This window comes from Mchenga conophoros, linkage group LG3 (assembly GCF_057382185.1).
Source record: "Mchenga conophoros isolate Kocher_MC1m ecotype Shallow Benthic linkage group LG3, M_conophoros_male_GT1.1, whole genome shotgun sequence".
Lineage (NCBI taxonomy): Eukaryota > Metazoa > Chordata > Actinopteri > Cichliformes > Cichlidae > Mchenga > Mchenga conophoros.
In genome coordinates, this window is record NC_140528.1 from 51,393,021 (window position 1) to 51,409,027 (window position 16,007).

Sequence of the window (16,007 nt, forward strand, 5' to 3'; positions counted from 1 at the left end):
CTATTTAAACATTTGATGGTCTCAATAACAAATGTAAGCTATGACCAGTGTATGACAATGCACTACTCCACTATACACTACTTTGGATCACTGCTGTAAAAATAATTTACAGTACAGACAAAGTAAAGCAGTCAGTCCTTTGCTTTGTGCAGTAAAATAATTTAAAAACATTTTAGAGTATCTTATACATACATATTCCTGTAAAAATACTGTTAAATTAAAAAAAATGTTTACAGTGTGGCCGAGTATTAAGGCCCCAAAAGAAGAAAAAAGAGAATAAAGACAAAATTTCGAGATTAAAGTTGTTTCAAGACAAACTGCTATGCCCTCCACAACATGCCGTGTTTTTATGAGTTAGTGAAACATCCTATCATGTCTGTGATGCAACAAACATCCTCTTTATTGCCTGTTTTAACCATCCTCATTATGGATAAACCTGCATCTGTCCATTACCAGACTTTTCATTTTGTTCAACTCCACTCTTTCAAAATGCAGCTGTCTGCACCAGTTTTTCGTTGTAGCCCTGATAGACAAAAAAAGGTGCATAAAAGAGAAACGAAAGTGAAACTCAAACAAATGCAACAACAACAAAACCCTACTCTCTCTCTCACACACACACACGCACACTCACACGCACACACACACGCACACACACACACAGAGGGTTCCGTCTGTGCCATGCTGTAGTGCAGGAGCGAGTCTCATTGTCAGGAGAACCTTGAGAACCTTACGAATACTTGATTGAGTTATAAGAAAGAAGAAAACTCTTAGTAAGTCACCGCCTATCTTCCTGCTTTATGTCGACTTTTGTCGGGCAGAGCGATGCGTGTGTTTTTTTAATCAGCCGACATTTTGTTTTACTGGAGTAACTGCGCACATAAGAAGGATCATCGCAGCAGCAGATTTCACAGTTTACGGCGACTCAGTATGAACGAACTCAAACTCTGCCATCGATTATTTTTATAATTCACTATTTAGGAGCGATCGAGGGTGCTGCGTGTGTTTATCCATATGTCCACGTTTAACCCTGTAAACACTCCAGTAACGTTATAAAACCGAGTCAAATTCGCATTGTTATTCTTTTACTTCTATTTTCGATTTGACTTGCTTCATAGTATGATTGAAATAGATACTCTAACTTGTTTTTTAATACCTGCTTCACCTTCACGCTGTCATTGATCATCCGTGTAAACAAAAGACCGTTAAAGAGGCCCTGCACTGTCGCACCAATCTTAAATCTTACCTGACAGTGCAGTGATTACCAAAAATATTAGGTCTGTAAACAAAGAGTAACTTTATTGAATATTTAAAAAGTGCATTTAGTGTCTAGGAGGGTAAATAAATAAATAAAGCTACAGCTGCCACCTACAGGCTACCAGCTGTCACTGCAGCTCGGTTCAGGTTCAGGAGGAAGGCTCTTTTACAGTGGAATTGCCAATAAAGTGCATAAAGTCTGTACAGCTGGATTTTTATCATTTACAAACTATTCTCTGTTTTTTTCCCAGTTCAATCTTAGTCTGCTTCAGCCTGCATGCCAACTATCCTGGGATAAGATACTAACTCCGCCCTCTCTGACACTCCGCACCTGTTGGAGTGTGAATGTTAGGTAGAAAGAGCAGAGAAATAGTGCTTTTGTGAATGGGTGAAGAAGACAAGTGCTTTGAGTGCTCCAATAGAGCAGAAATGTGCTGTATAGGAACCAGTTCATTATCTTTATCAAACAGACAAACACAAGGTCAAAAAAGTTGCCCTCTTGAAGTGATCAGTTGATCCTGCAGAGAGGATAAGACAAGAAAACATGTGCTCACTATTCTGTTAGTAACTTTGTTTTATAAACACAACCTTAAGTATGAATATGTATATATGGTTATTTTGGTGACACATATAGTTTTTAAAGTGATGAAAAATGTTTTCAGGTTTTTTAAGAAGTGATTTCTTGACAGATTAAGTTAAATAAATAAAAATTTGGTTCATTTGAGGAAAATGAACATCCATAGATAATTTTCATTTCACTTTTATTTTAAACCCTCAACTGCTTGATTGCAAAATAGCTACACTTTTAGCCAACACATCTATATGGATACTGTCAATACTGTCATAAAATGTCAAAAATAAGCTCTCCTGACTCTGGAATAGTGCCTAAGTTGTGGGAAAAGGGCGTGGAGCTCCTGTCTTCACTAAGTGGCCTAACAGTTTTTATGCTACATATAAAATATTATATGTAACATGAGTTATGGTAAATGGACTGGTTCTTATATAGCACTTTTCCACTCTTCTGAGCACTCAAAGTGCTTTACACAACTTGTGCATTCAGCCATTCACACAAGCACAACTGACATTCACACACATTCATACTCCGATGAATGCATCGGAGAGCAATTTCGGGTTAGTATCTTGCCCAAGGATATTTGGCATGCAGACTAGGGGAAGCCAGGAATCGAACCACCAACCTTCCGATCAGTGGATGACCTGCTCTACCACCTGAGCTACAGCCACCTTTTATATGACTCATCATAATGAAACATGATTTCTAAAACCACATATTTGTCACACAGGACTGGGAAAATGATGTTAGCATTGAGTTTGACAGTGTGGTAAACAACAGAATAGACTAGTAGCCGAACAGCCAGGAAGCAGGCAGGTGGTTGATAGCAGATCTTCTTTCTTGTACTTACACATAAGCCACATTGTTAATTTGCTAGTTTACCTGCAGTTTACCGCAGCCCAGGTTAAGTCTACACACTGGCTGTTACCTGTTGGTGTAGATCTCATTTTAAACATATTATCTTTTGAATGAATGCGTTTGTATTACATACTTTCTTTAGCAGACCAACATGCTTACAGTATCAGTGCTAAAAAAAGTGTTTTACATGAAGTGTATACTATATTTATTTACAGCTAAAGGGAGTGTTGTTAGTTTGAAATATAACCACCCTGAGGAAAAAAAGTGTTTGTCTCTTGGTTTCCAGCTCACAATATTTTATATCAAAATTATACTCAAAGTTTTGAAACAAGTGTGTTGTAGGAAAAAATGATTCCTCACATTAAAGTTTTGAGATACATTAACGAGGTAAATATGGTCGAGTCTCACTACTTTAAAAGCATTATGTCAGTGTTGATTTGATAGCTTAAGCTGCTCTCTCGGGATGAAGTAAAAGTGGAGCAAGCAGCAAAGTTGCACTAGTATATAAGAAATGTTAATTCCTTATGTACTAGTCTTTATGTACTTAAGATAAGCTTTTATCTTAAGTATTAGTCTGGTTCTTTTATGTCGATTTGAATGTAAAGTATACAATAAAGCAGAGAATAAAAGATACCTTAGCAGTGTGTGTGTGTGTGTGTGTGTGTGTTTCTTTTTTGATTGGCAGCAAGTTTGTTTCCCTTCCTCTGATGTTAGACTGATGAAAAACTGCTTTTAATATTTTCTATATGTACATTTAGTTTTAAATGTGCTTTTTAAAAAATAGACTGGAATATTAAAGTAACCTGTACCATCAAGTGCTGCTGTTCTGTTAACTTTTGCAATATCTTTTCAGCACCTCAGGTTTCTTCAAGAGGCTGTGACCTACCTGGTTAAATGCGGATTTGACTGGCACACAGTGGTACAGGTTGGTATCACATAAATCAGTGATGTCTGTTTATTAAAAAAAAAACCCAAAGAAACAGCTACAGTCAGGTAGCAGCTGTTTAGCAGATAAAGTAGTACCCAGGAGTAAGGGAGGTACACTGAAAGCAACTGTATTAACTGAGTTTTGATGAAATTTGGAAAATTTAAAGCTCTGAAAACACAGGAATTTATCTAAATATGTTCAAACAATATTTAGGTGTATTTGTTCAAATATACACATCCTTACAATGCACTACATCTTAATCCTAAAATATTTTTGATGTTCTCACCAGAATTCAGTTCATTCATACATACATAATATACACAATCTGGCAGGCGGCAGTGGTGTAGATCATCTACTGACAGACTATTCACATTGTTCTCAGTGTCAAAATTCTGTCCCTTTTCTACAAGCCTCATTCACTGTGTGATCAAAGAGCAGCATAACTGTGTTTTGTACCCATGCTACTTAAACATAACACCACCAGTTAACTGCCAAACACGTCCTGGTTTGTTTCCTGTGGGAACTGTTTCCTTTTGAAATTCCCTTCTTTACTTAACTGTAACGTAGCGTGGCCCGCTAGCTCGCAGTGTCTGGAGTAAAAGAGTCCAGCCAAGGCTCTGTGTAATCCAAACAGCGTGAGATGATTAAATTTGCCCCTGCTTTCTCATATACCTCATTGCCCTTTGCAAAGTTTTAACTCTACATCATAGGAAAAGGTTGGGATAGGAAAAGGATTTGGCCACTGTGAAGTGCTACGCATGTAGGTCTGGTGCATTTTCCTCCCAAATGAGGTGCAACACTGCCCGTTCAGCAGGTAGCTCATTAATATCCATCAGGTTGCAAAGTGCATTCCCAAAATCTGGGTCTTCATATTGTATTGCAAAATTACCTTCAAGTCCAAGCTTTGCTTGTATGGCATTATTTTTGTGCCACTGTCCTGAGGGCACGTACAAGAAATTTGCAGGTGCAAGTGTTGCATTTTGAGGAGAAATTTCTTTCGAGCGAAGAACAGTTTGAGTGAACAAAACTCATTGCTGCATGCAAAAAATGTATTTCAGTGTTTGCTATTATCCATACATCTCCGAAAACATTAGAGCACTTATGCAAATATGTGATGTCTTGATAAGACACCATTCTCGCATGAAAATATCTTAAAATTTATTTTGTGACCCAGAAAGAGAAATATTTCAAACTCCGCCACTCTGTGTTCCTCCACCACTGCCTCATTTGAGGTTTGGACAAAATGGATTCTGGGATATTGCATTTCGTCATTTCGAGCTGATCGGAGACGAAAACGGCCAATCAGATTTTTTTGCATCCAAGTCTGTGATTGGCTGGTTTTGTGGCACAAATATAACGGTGTACAGAAAGAGTTGAGCGTGCACGGGCAGAAATGTTGAGAGCACAACCAACACATTGCGAGCAAGCACAAATGCAAAAATTGAGTGAGAGGGGCTGCTATTGTGTGTGTGTATGGATAATAGCAAACACTGTCATATATTTTTGCACGCAGCAATGAGTTTTGCTCACTCAAATGTAGCTGTCCTTCGCTCAAAATAAATTTCTCCTCAAAATGCAACACTTGCACCTGCAATTTTTTTTTTACGTGCACTCAATTTTTTTTTACGTGCGCTCAGAATAGTGGCACAAAAATAACGCCATATACTTGTAGTTCATCTTGAAGCTGCTTCACAGATTCTGGAACAGTGGACAGTTGGATTTTTCTGATAAGTTTTGAACTGACGGGGACTCGCAGTAACAGGGCCTGTGAAGACAAACCAAAAAAGGCCGCAATTCTAAATAATTGACAAATTCAAAGTAATCAACTGAAAACTATTTAAGAATAATACACTGGCTTGCAAAAGTATCCGGCCCCATGAACTTTTCCACATTTTGGCACATTACAGCCACAAACATGAATCAATTTTATGGGAATTCCACGTGAAAGACCAAAATCAAAGTGGTGTACACGTGAGAAGTGGAACGAAAATCATACATGGTTCCAAACATTTTTTACAAATAAATAACTGAAAAGTGGGGTGTGCGTAATTATTTATGGGCAGGAATCCTTTTTCTCTCCTGAATTTGCCCCTAAATGTTACATGTCTCACTGTCTATCCCTTTTTTTGCTGCCTAACCTGACCTGCCTCCCCAGTGTAAGTCTGTATATTGTATGTATTGTCTGTATGGTCGACTTGGTCATCTTTTCAGCTGCAGCTGACAAATAAAATCCTTATCCTTATATAACTTTGTTGTTTGCAAAACTTGTGCATAATTTTAACACATTTACAATTTCCATTTGCATTTCAAGTAATGAAAATGATTCGTTAAGTACTTTTGTGGTTTTTATAGTAAAAAATATCACTCGCTTTTACTACTCAGATTTTAAGTTTTTTATCTGAATTTAGATCAATTGTGCTAATACAGCTAATATCTGAAACTTAAAATTTCAGATATTTGAGGTTGTGCTGAAAATAATAATGCAAAATAAGGCAAAAAAAAGTTTTTTAAAGGTGAAATATAGAGGTAAAATCAAAAGTAGTCAAAAATGGCCAATTATACCCTGAACCCCAGAGCGTTAAACATCATCTTAAGACTCATTTATGACTGGCTTTTAACTAGATTTGTGTCGTATGTTTGATTCTGCTCTTTTATGTTTTTCCTTTTTATATTATTGTGAACCACTGTGTGGTTTTTATCCCGTGAAGTGTGCTATACAAATCAATAAATCAATGTAATTGTTGCTTTTATTAAACTTTTTATTAAACTTAAAATTCAGAGTTACAGCATTCATATCAAAAGAACAAATCAATTTCCTATCTCTCTTTTTGTTTAAGGAGTGTGATATGTTTTATTACACGTCACACAAGCTATCTTTGTGAAGATCAAAAAGATAGTTATATAAGTCTATGTGTTTGGGTGTGTCTTTAGAGGTCATGTGATTTCATAGAACTGGGGAAGTTTCAGCTAAACAGAAAGTGAAGGCAAAGGCTTGTTCTTATGGTGAACTTCTCTCTGGCTTTACAGTATGTAAAGTTTCTCTTCATGTAAAGCTGCAGTGCTTCAGGCTCAAGACTGATTTCTCATTCATTCTCGCTCATTCGCAGGTAAGAAATTAGAAATAATGTGTTCTTTAATCCCCCCCCCCCCTTTTTTTTCTTTTTACTTTCAGTTTGGTTAAAGAAAAAAGTGAAAGGTGGCATTTTTTACAAGGAAGGAGGGAGATGCAAGAATATTTTTCTGCTCAAAAACAGTCGCTTTATTGAAAATTGATTACAGTATGATAACAGAAGTTACATTTATTTTTCTCTGTTTGATTTAGCCTACTTGCTAACTCTCAAACCTGTTAACATACTGTCACAGTAAAATAAATTAATTTTTCAACACTGATAAACTGTAAGGTGTAATGCAGGGTTTTACATTAAATTAAAGTAGTCACACATATAATATGCTTATTGAGCGTAACAATGTGCATTAATAGCATTAACACCTTTGCTAATAATACAACATATTGTCAAAATGCAGACACTGTGAAAGTGGGTGTGAGGTTTCATTTAAAATAAACATTAATTTCAAGTGTTATTTCTTTTATGGTCATGTATTGATTGCACTCAGAGGTCTGTCTGTTTGAGTGTGTGTATGTGTGTCTAAAATAGCCTTTTTTTATAAACAGCAGCACACAATTGAAATTGTAATTATTATTTATTTTTCTTTATTTTAGACAAAAATGATAATTTTGCTGAGAAAAGGGGAAAAATAGTGAAACAATCATCAGTGATTAAAACATAAATGTTCCATTGTTTTTAGAAACAAGAGGAGTATCTTGTCTCACTTACAATAAGTTCAGTTAAAGCCATTATGATAACATTTTATTAAACTTAAAATTCAGAGTTACAGCATTCATATCAAAAGAACAAATCAATTTCCTATCTCTCTTTTTGTTTAAGGAGTGTGATATGTTTTATTACACGTCACACAAGCTATCTTTGTGAAGATCAAAAAGATAGTTATATAAGTCTATGTGTTTGGGTGTGTCTTTAGAGGTCATGTGATTTCATAGAACTGGGGAAGTTTCAGCTAAACAGAAAGTGAAGGCAAAGGCTTGTTCTTATGGTGAACTTCTCTCTGGCTTTACAGTATGTAAAGTTTCTCTTCATGTAAAGCTGCAGTGCTTCAGGCTCAAGACTGATTTCTCATTCATTCTCGCTCATTCGCAGGTAAGAAATTAGAAATAATGTGTTCTTTAATCCCCCCCCCCCCTTTTTTTTCTTTTTACTTTCAGTTTGGTTAAAGAAAAAAGTGAAAGGTGGCATTTTTTACAAGGAAGGAGGGAGATGCAAGAATATTTTTCTGCTCAAAAACAGTCGCTTTATTGAAAATTGATTACAGTATGATAACAGAAGTTACATTTATTTTTCTCTGTTTGATTTAGCCTACTTGCTAACTCTCAAACCTGTTAACATACTGTCACAGTAAAATAAATTAATTTTTCAACACTGATAAACTGTAAGGTGTAATGCAGGGTTTTACATTAAATTAAAGTAGTCACACATATAATATGCTTATTGAGCGTAACAATGTGCATTAATAGCATTAACACCTTTGCTAATAATACAACATATTGTCAAAATGCAGACACTGTGAAAGTGGGTGTGAGGTTTCATTTAAAATAAACATTAATTTCAAGTGTTATTTCTTTTGTGGTCATGTATTGATTGCACTCTGAGGTCTGTCTGTTTGAGTGTGTGTATGTGTGTCTGATGTCACGTGATTTCATAGAAAGGGCACAAGTTCAGCTAAACAATTATTATTTAACTAGGAAGTCAAGGGAATGTAAAGGGTTGCTATCATTTTCATTTTCCACTTAAATTTACTGTGTTAATCTTTTTTGTGTGTTTTCAGAAATTCTTCCTTGTCTATGAAGATTTATAAAAGCAGCATTCTCAACATTGACTTCTCATCTGTTTTCTTTGGTCATTGGCAAACCTAAATACACAGGTAAGAAAACTAATGATGATCATTACCTTTTGTTTACATAGCATGTTTTTATATAAGGTAACATTACTAGTTAGTTAGTAACTAACTAACTAGTAATTCTTTATGTACTTTTGTTACAAATTTGTTACATAAGGTAACATTTGCGACCAAATTGGTCGCACTCTAGAGCCCTGCTATGGTTTAGATTGTGAACCATGTCTTTTATTTGCCATACATAATGCAATGAATTTATTATTCATTGCATTATGTCTTTGTTTGTTTTACAGATTTTACACAATGAAGTTGTATATAGTCAGATGTTTGTGTGGATGTGGATGTTTCAGTCCTATGAAAACTAAAGCTAAACACGTTAAGAAATAGTCATAGAGTCCCTGTATATGCATTTGCTCTTTTAATTTTTTTGTCTTTTACTGCTCCCCCCCCCCCCCCCCCCCCCACACCACACACACACACACAGGACCAAAAAGATGTTTCAGGATTATATTTTGGAAAATTCTGTGACCAGTGATGGGCCTCCCGTTTGTTATCAGTTAAGACTAAATGTGAGCAATCTTGATGGAGACAAGGAAGAAGTGTCCAAGCTTAGAAGATGTACTCTTGGTAAAAAAGATCCAAGCAAGCCAAATAAAACTATCTTGCTTGTTGGAGAGACAGGATCAGGAAAATCTACATTAATCAACACTATTCTAAACTATGCAATGGGTGTGAAAAATGGTGACAACCACTGGTATACGATTGTAGACGACACCAAGAAAGACATGAAATCAGGAAGTGTGACATCAAAGGTGTCAGTTTATGAGATCTTTGGTTTTGAAGGTAAAACGCTCTCATATTCTTTGACCATCATCGATACTCCTGGATTTGGAGACACCAAAGCTCTTGAATATGATGCTGTTATTACTCAGAAATTACACGACTTGTTTCGATCAGAAGATGGAGTTCATGAAGTTCATGCAGTGGGTCTGGTGATGAAGGCAACTGAGAATAGACTGAGTGACAGACTGAGATATGTCTTTAATTCAGTTGTGTCACTGTTTGGAAAAGACCTGGAGGAAAAGATTGTTGCCTTCATCACACATTCAGATGGAATGCCACCAACTAATGCCCTTAAAGCTCTTAAAGATGGAAACATTAAATGTGCCAAAAAGGCAAATAATCAGCCTGTTTACTTTGTGTTCAATAACTGCCTGAGCACACAAATAACAGATGAAACTGAGTTTGCATTAGAACAAGCATGGGCACTAACAATGAGAGGAATGAGTCTTTTCACAGCTTTCCTGGAAAAAACGACACCTCAGAAGCTGGAGACAACTGTGAAAGTCCTAAATGAGCGGATCAGACTTGCAGCCTGCATTAACAATCTAATTGACAGAACTGAGATGATTAAACTAAAGCAGATAGAGATCAAACAGACTCAGGAAGGTCTAGAGAAACACAAGGAAAAACTGAAAACAGGTGAGTGCTTCACCATAGAAGTTGATGAGCACTACAAGGCCAAGGAAGAGATTGATGGAGGTATGTGGTTGTTTTGGTATGGTGGAGCCGTCTGCTGTGAAGAGTGTAAAGAGACCTGTCACTATCCTGGGTGTACACTGGCCTGGAAACCTGCACACTGTGAGGTCATGAAAGGAGGCAAGTGTACTGTTTGTACCAACAACTGTCCTGCATCAAAACACGTGAAAGGCCAGTGGCGGTATGTCAACAAGACAGTAAAAGTAAAAAAAACCATTGAGACGTTGAAAAAGAAGTATGAAGCAGATCAAGAGCAGTGTGAGAACCTTCTTTCAAAACTTGAAAATGGGAAAGAAAATCTTGAAAAAGCCAAAACTACCTGTTTGGATCAGGCTTACCAACATGTTGTCACCCTAGAGCAGATCTCTCTGAATGCTGATTCAGTGTTCACTTATGTCCACTTGGACTTCCTCATTGAAGAGATGACTGAGAAAAAAGACACAGAGAAGGTCAAGAAACTGGTGGAGATGCGCAACAGAGTGGATGAAGGAATTATGGCAGGACTTCGGTACAGGTTTGGACATTATGGTGACAAATTTAAGGGGCTGTTTAGTGGTTTGAAAAGTTTAAATTTAGAAACTTGAGGTGAAAAAAATTACCTTAATAACATAAAGATGTAAGATGTAACATTGTTAGGCATTTTTTTCTCCACTTGTAATTATTTGTGATGTACAGTGGCCTGCATATGTACCCAGTTAATTATATCTATGTTTAACTTTTAAATGATTGTTGTCTTTTGTCTTTTTCTATTTTACTTTAGTATTAATTCATCAAGTCATTATCTGATACCAATTTGTTTTCTTTTTTTTCAATTCTAAGTTTTGGTTTAGCCTTTTTTTATAAACAGCAGCACACAATTGAAATTGTAATTATTATTTATTTTTCTTTATTTTAGACAAAAATGATAATTTTGCTGAGAAAAGGGGAAAAATAGTGAAACAATCATCAGTGATTAAAACATAAATGTTCCATTGTTTTTAGAAACAAGAGGAGTATCTTGTCTCACTTACAATAAGTTCAGTTAAAGCCATTATGATAACATTTTATGTGTAATGTCTGCTTCTCAACTTTTGTCACATTGGAATCTCAATAATGGATTGGGCAAATTAGTTTTTCTGGTACACATTTAAGATAATGAACCATGTTGGACATTATGGACAATTTATGTTGTACTTTGTGATTTTGTGTCTGTGAAGAGTGCTATATAAATTTAAAAATAAATAAATAATTGAAATACATGGAGTATATCCTGTTATATAACTTTAATAGTCTACTAAATGTGGATGCAGTTTCCTTTTAATCTTGAATTGTCTATAATAAAGTCTCAGATACATTAACCCATTTTATTAATAGTTGACTATTGTTTTAAAGCGCAGTAAAAAAATATGAATCATAGTTCAATTTTTCCAATTAAATTACATTTTACTTAAATAGTTTGTTAAGAGATATATTCTAAAACACTTCTTTAGCAGAGAATCAGAAAGGGGAAACACACAGATTTTCTTGCTAGCAAGGGCAGCCTCCAGAGCTCACACACCAAGAGTGAGGCTCCAAGATTCGCAAATGAGAGACTGCCCCGGTCTTTATTTATACTTCAGTGGGTGCTTGTTCCTTACATTGGAATGTGGAGGTGTACGTGTGTGCGTTGTTACGGCCGCTGGCCTCAGGTGGCCCCGCCTTCCTCCATGGAAGCTACAGTGCTCCAGGACTCACGGGGGATTGGCTGGCCCGGACATATGCCCGCCCCAACTTCATGCGGATCCGAGCCTGTCAGACTACGCACACCATTGGCTGCCGCAGGAGCCTGGAGTACGACGGACAAGTGACACAGCTGACTGCAGTTACCTGATAGTATAAAAGGCTGAGGAGTCTTCATTCGTCGAGGGACTTGTTGATTTGAACAGACTGTACAGAGAGTCCCTCCCTTTTGCCTTCTGCCTGTGTTTTGTGTTGCCTCCTGCGAGACGTTTAGTAGAGCAGTGCTCTCCTGGTGTTATTAATCGTGGTGTTTGCTTAAAGTTTCTCTGCTGCCTAGTGAGTTGTTTCACTAACGGATTTCAGTTGTATTAATAAACCTTATGTTTGTCTTCCTATCTAACTCCTTGGTCTCTGGGCTCGTTTATGTTACGTCCGCTGCCGCCTAGCAGAGCCGGGCCGTAACAGCGTGTGTGTGTGTGTGTGTGTGTGTGTGTGTGTGTGTGTGTGTGTGTGTGTGTGTGTGTGTGTGTCAGAGTGTGATCCCATAAACGACTTCCCTTAACCTGCTGGTCTGGAAGTCCAACAGTTCATCTATATGTAAAAAAGGCACTTAGACTAAAACTGACATAACTACGTTAATCCTACCGTAAAACAATAAGACAAGGTACAACCTTTCCCATGCTCCTAGGATGTGGGGGTGAACGCCAGAACACCCTGGAATGTTACAGACCTCCTAGGAAGAGACATTCTTTCAATATGCCACCAACTATATACTTCTAAACGCAAATGATTACATGCAGTATTCTACCATATGCAAACTTATATAATTAAAAAACTATACTGACTACTAAGTACAGTTTTCCATTGACATAGTTCCAAATCACCACAACAGTTGCCTTAGGACCCTTTATATTGTACGCTATTACAAAGAAAATGGAGAAAACCTCAACAATCATATGACAGTGATTTGGAAACAGCGGGAAGAAAAAAACAGAAATAGAAAAATATATCTATATCAATATTTTATAAAAAAGACTGATTCTGTCATAGTTATAGAATCCTCAAACAAATTTATAAGGTATTAATATGCAAGACTGTCAAGAGGTGTATTCTAAAACACTTCTTGAGCTGAGCAAAGTTCAAAGTTAGCATATAAATGTCCCAGGAAGCCATTTCTGCTGATTTTTAAAAGATGTGGTCTAATACAAACTACTCTATTAGTCTGTTCCCTAAAATGATCATTTTAATGATAAAAAAAGAATAATCAGAATAAAATAAGGTAATGTTTCTCCTTGTGATTGTTGACAAACAAGACTCATAATAATCGGGGCTCTAACAAACCATCAAAAATCAGTAGATGTTTTCTCTACCTTAGCAGCTACTTATAGGTCATTTTCCATAATTGTAGATTATGGAAAATGATTGTGTAGATTAAGATTACACAATAAAACTTTGCTTTATCTGAAGTGTTTACAGCTTTGGTGTTTGGTTTTTATTTTTTTCACCTGAGTAAATTCAGTCCAACATCACATCCTTGAGCTTTCTTTGCTGGTGTTTCCGGCTTTGAAAATTGTTTTGTTTTTCAACTTTTCTGTTAGTAAATTTTGATCATGTGCAAGATATCAGTGCTGTATGTTGGGGGCTGAAAACAATAAAACAATAGATGCACATATTACTAATATGGCAATAGATATATTAATACTTGACTACTATAATTTTTCTCCACAGTTTAGAACATGGTGGAAGTCACCGGAACAAACCAGGGTTCAAGAAATGTGAGTATCTGTGTAAATCTGAAGTGCTGAATGTTGTAATGTCTAAATCTTACGGTTTGTTCTTTAGGAGTCATTGACAGTGTTACACAAGGTATTTATTTGTTGAACAGATTCTACAGGTTAACTGTCACATACAGATTTTTGTTTTTGTGCTTCTAGAGAACAGCTCCCTCAGTCTCTGACTTATTTCCCTGGAGCCATGTACTTAGTGCTGCCAACAGTGGACATAAACTGTATTTACTGATTCTATAAGTGTTTTCTTACCTCCAGATGCCTGTGCGCTCAGTCTGAACTCCAACACAGCTCACAAGAACCTGCTGCTCTCTGAAGGGAACAGAAAGGTGACCTGGGTGGAGGAGGAGCAGCCATATCCTGATCATACAGAGAGGTTTGATTGCTGTCAGCAGGTTCTGTGTAAACAGGGACTAAAAGGACGCTGTTACTTTGAGTTGGAGGTGTCAGAGCCCTTCTGTGTTGGGTTAACATACAGAAACATTGGCAGGAAAGGGGATGTTGATGCCTGCAAGCTGGGACACAATGACAAGTCTTGGTGTCTGATTTCTGCTGATGATGGTTGTTTTGTTCAGCACAACAAAGAGAAGGTCCATGTAACTCCTCAGGCCTTGCGCTCCAGTCGTGTCGGGGTGTATCTGGATTCGGAGGCCAAAAGTTTGTCCTTTTACAGAGTTTCCTCTGACAGTATCATCCGCCTTCACACCTTCAAAACAACCTTCACTGATGTTCTCTACCCTGCTGTTGCTCTCCACCCTCATTCATCTGTATTGTTTTGTCAGCTAACATAGAAACATCTCTCACTGCAGGCAGGTTAACAGCCAAACGAGTAGATTTTCACAGAAATAGGAGCAATTACTATCTATGACTAAACCTTAGTTAGTGAGTCCGGTCTAAACATTGCTCCCAGTAATCATTTCTTTTCAACAGGAGAAAAGTAGATAGAGAAAGACCTGAAATCTAGAGGCAAATAAAGAGGACCACACCAGCTTAATGTAGGCCTGCTGAACCAGAACATGGAGCCTAAAGCCGAATTTAAACCACCAAAACGATTTTGTATTTAAATAACCACTTTCAGAAACAGAAGCCCAAAACTTTCTTTTTAAAACTAAAGTCCATTTTCCCCACACACCCACATAATTAAGCTAATTAATTATTTGATACTTAATTTCTAGGTGAAACCTACACATTAGCAGGATCACTGTTTGCTTTTATATTTATATGCTGATGTATCTGGTCTGTACCTTTTCCCAGGAACCAACAAACTCTGAGTTTAAAAATAAACTCTGAGTTCCCTTTTCCACAACAACCGATCCAAGTTCAATCAACTCTGAGTATGTTCAGTCTGTTTTAAGCATGTAAAGAAAGAAAGCCTTCTCATGCTACAACTCACCATGGCAACAAGTAATAATTATTCAGTAAAAAAAACATGTATGTAGTAATGGAATGTAATAACCTCACTTTCATTATTTCTGCCATTACTGAATATAAATGCTTAATATTTAATATTTCCGAGTTTACACTTTTAATATTTCAGGAAAGCTGTGCAAGGATGCAGCATTTTAAATATAGATCTCAGTTCATGCTGGAAAAATTAGGCCATTGTGAATGAAAAATTATTGGAAGGAAACTGATAGTCTGACTGCATTGTTGTTCACAGAGTCACAGAATTAGAAAGATGAAGACTAGAGACTTTTATTCTGAGCTGATAATAAATCGGCGATGTAACCGCTGTTTCCATCATTGTAAATATGTTTTAAGTAAGTGATGTTAGGCATACAGAGGAAAAGTAATGTGCAGTGATATCAGTGTTTGTAAAAATGTAAACTTATCAAAATGAAGGAATGAATGAGAGTTTCAGTCAGTTGGTTTGGGCGCAACGTGAGGAATGGGGAGAGAAAACCTGCCAACAAGCAGGTTTAGGATTTTGGTGTTGGAGCTCAGCTCCTTTTACTGAAATGCAGTGCTTTGCTTTGCTAATCCTTGTACTTCAATAACACATAATATGCATAATACCACAAACAAACCTGTCATGGTGTTTGAGGTATGCACTGCAGTGACATTATACATGCGTGTTTGCTTGGATTTTACCAACACATCTGTGTTTTTGTAGTTTTTGTAGTTCAACTCTCAGCTCTGCACCTTTGTCATCCAGTTTTATTGTAAAAGGTATTTATAAATCTTCTGGTTTCCTGTATTATGAGATAATGTTGACATGGACGTTAGTCCTGTCTTTGAAGTTTGAGGTTTTTTTTAATTATATATAGATGTAAACTACCATGTAAGTACCTCTTTAGGTTGATAAAGTTGAGCTGTAAGAAGAGGTTTGTGTTGGCAGATTTTTGTCTGTTGTCGGGATCAAATCAAGGATATCTAGGCGTAAACCAAATGTGCGGTGATG

At 36.7% G+C, this 16,007-nt stretch overlaps 3 protein-coding genes across 6 annotated transcripts in view; 2 read left to right on the plus strand and 1 right to left on the minus strand.

Annotated features, from left to right (window-relative positions):
* LOC146579345 (NLR family CARD domain-containing protein 3-like) overlaps positions 1 to 14,700 on the plus strand; it is a 39,017-nt gene extending 24,317 nt beyond the window's left edge. Inside the window, exons 11-12 of the mRNA XM_085269195.1 lie at positions 13,548 to 13,594; positions 13,865 to 14,700. Of these exons, the coding sequence (XP_085125321.1) occupies positions 13,548 to 13,594; positions 13,865 to 14,397 (580 nt within the window). The 3' untranslated portion in view covers positions 14,398 to 14,700. The remainder of the gene's footprint in view (positions 1 to 13,547; positions 13,595 to 13,864) is intronic.
* LOC146579344 (uncharacterized) overlaps positions 1 to 16,007 on the minus strand; it is a 179,885-nt gene that overhangs the window by 34,159 nt on the left and 129,719 nt on the right. The gene's annotated exons all lie outside the window — the stretch shown is intronic.
* LOC146579346 (uncharacterized) lies at positions 617 to 13,953 on the plus strand. 4 transcript variants are annotated; one of them, XR_014891590.1, is made up of 7 exons: positions 617 to 770; positions 3,537 to 3,608; positions 6,639 to 6,718; positions 7,749 to 7,828; positions 8,514 to 8,609; positions 13,548 to 13,594; positions 13,865 to 13,953. XR_014891590.1 is itself a non-coding variant. In XM_085269267.1 (6 exons), the coding sequence occupies exon 6, from the start codon at positions 9,077 to 9,079 to the stop codon at positions 10,703 to 10,705; it is 1,629 nt and encodes a 542-aa protein (XP_085125393.1). In that variant the 5' UTR covers positions 618 to 770; positions 3,537 to 3,608; positions 6,639 to 6,718; positions 7,749 to 7,828; positions 8,514 to 8,609; positions 9,067 to 9,076; the 3' UTR covers positions 10,706 to 11,462. The 4 variants fall into 4 exon arrangements, 3 of the variants coding, with proteins under 3 accessions (XP_085125393.1, XP_085125394.1, XP_085125395.1); XM_085269267.1 differs by lacking the exons at positions 13,548 to 13,594; positions 13,865 to 13,953 and adding an exon at positions 9,067 to 11,462 and having other exon boundaries at positions 618 to 770; XM_085269268.1 differs by lacking the exons at positions 13,548 to 13,594; positions 13,865 to 13,953 and adding an exon at positions 9,067 to 11,462 and having other exon boundaries at positions 648 to 770; positions 1,506 to 3,608.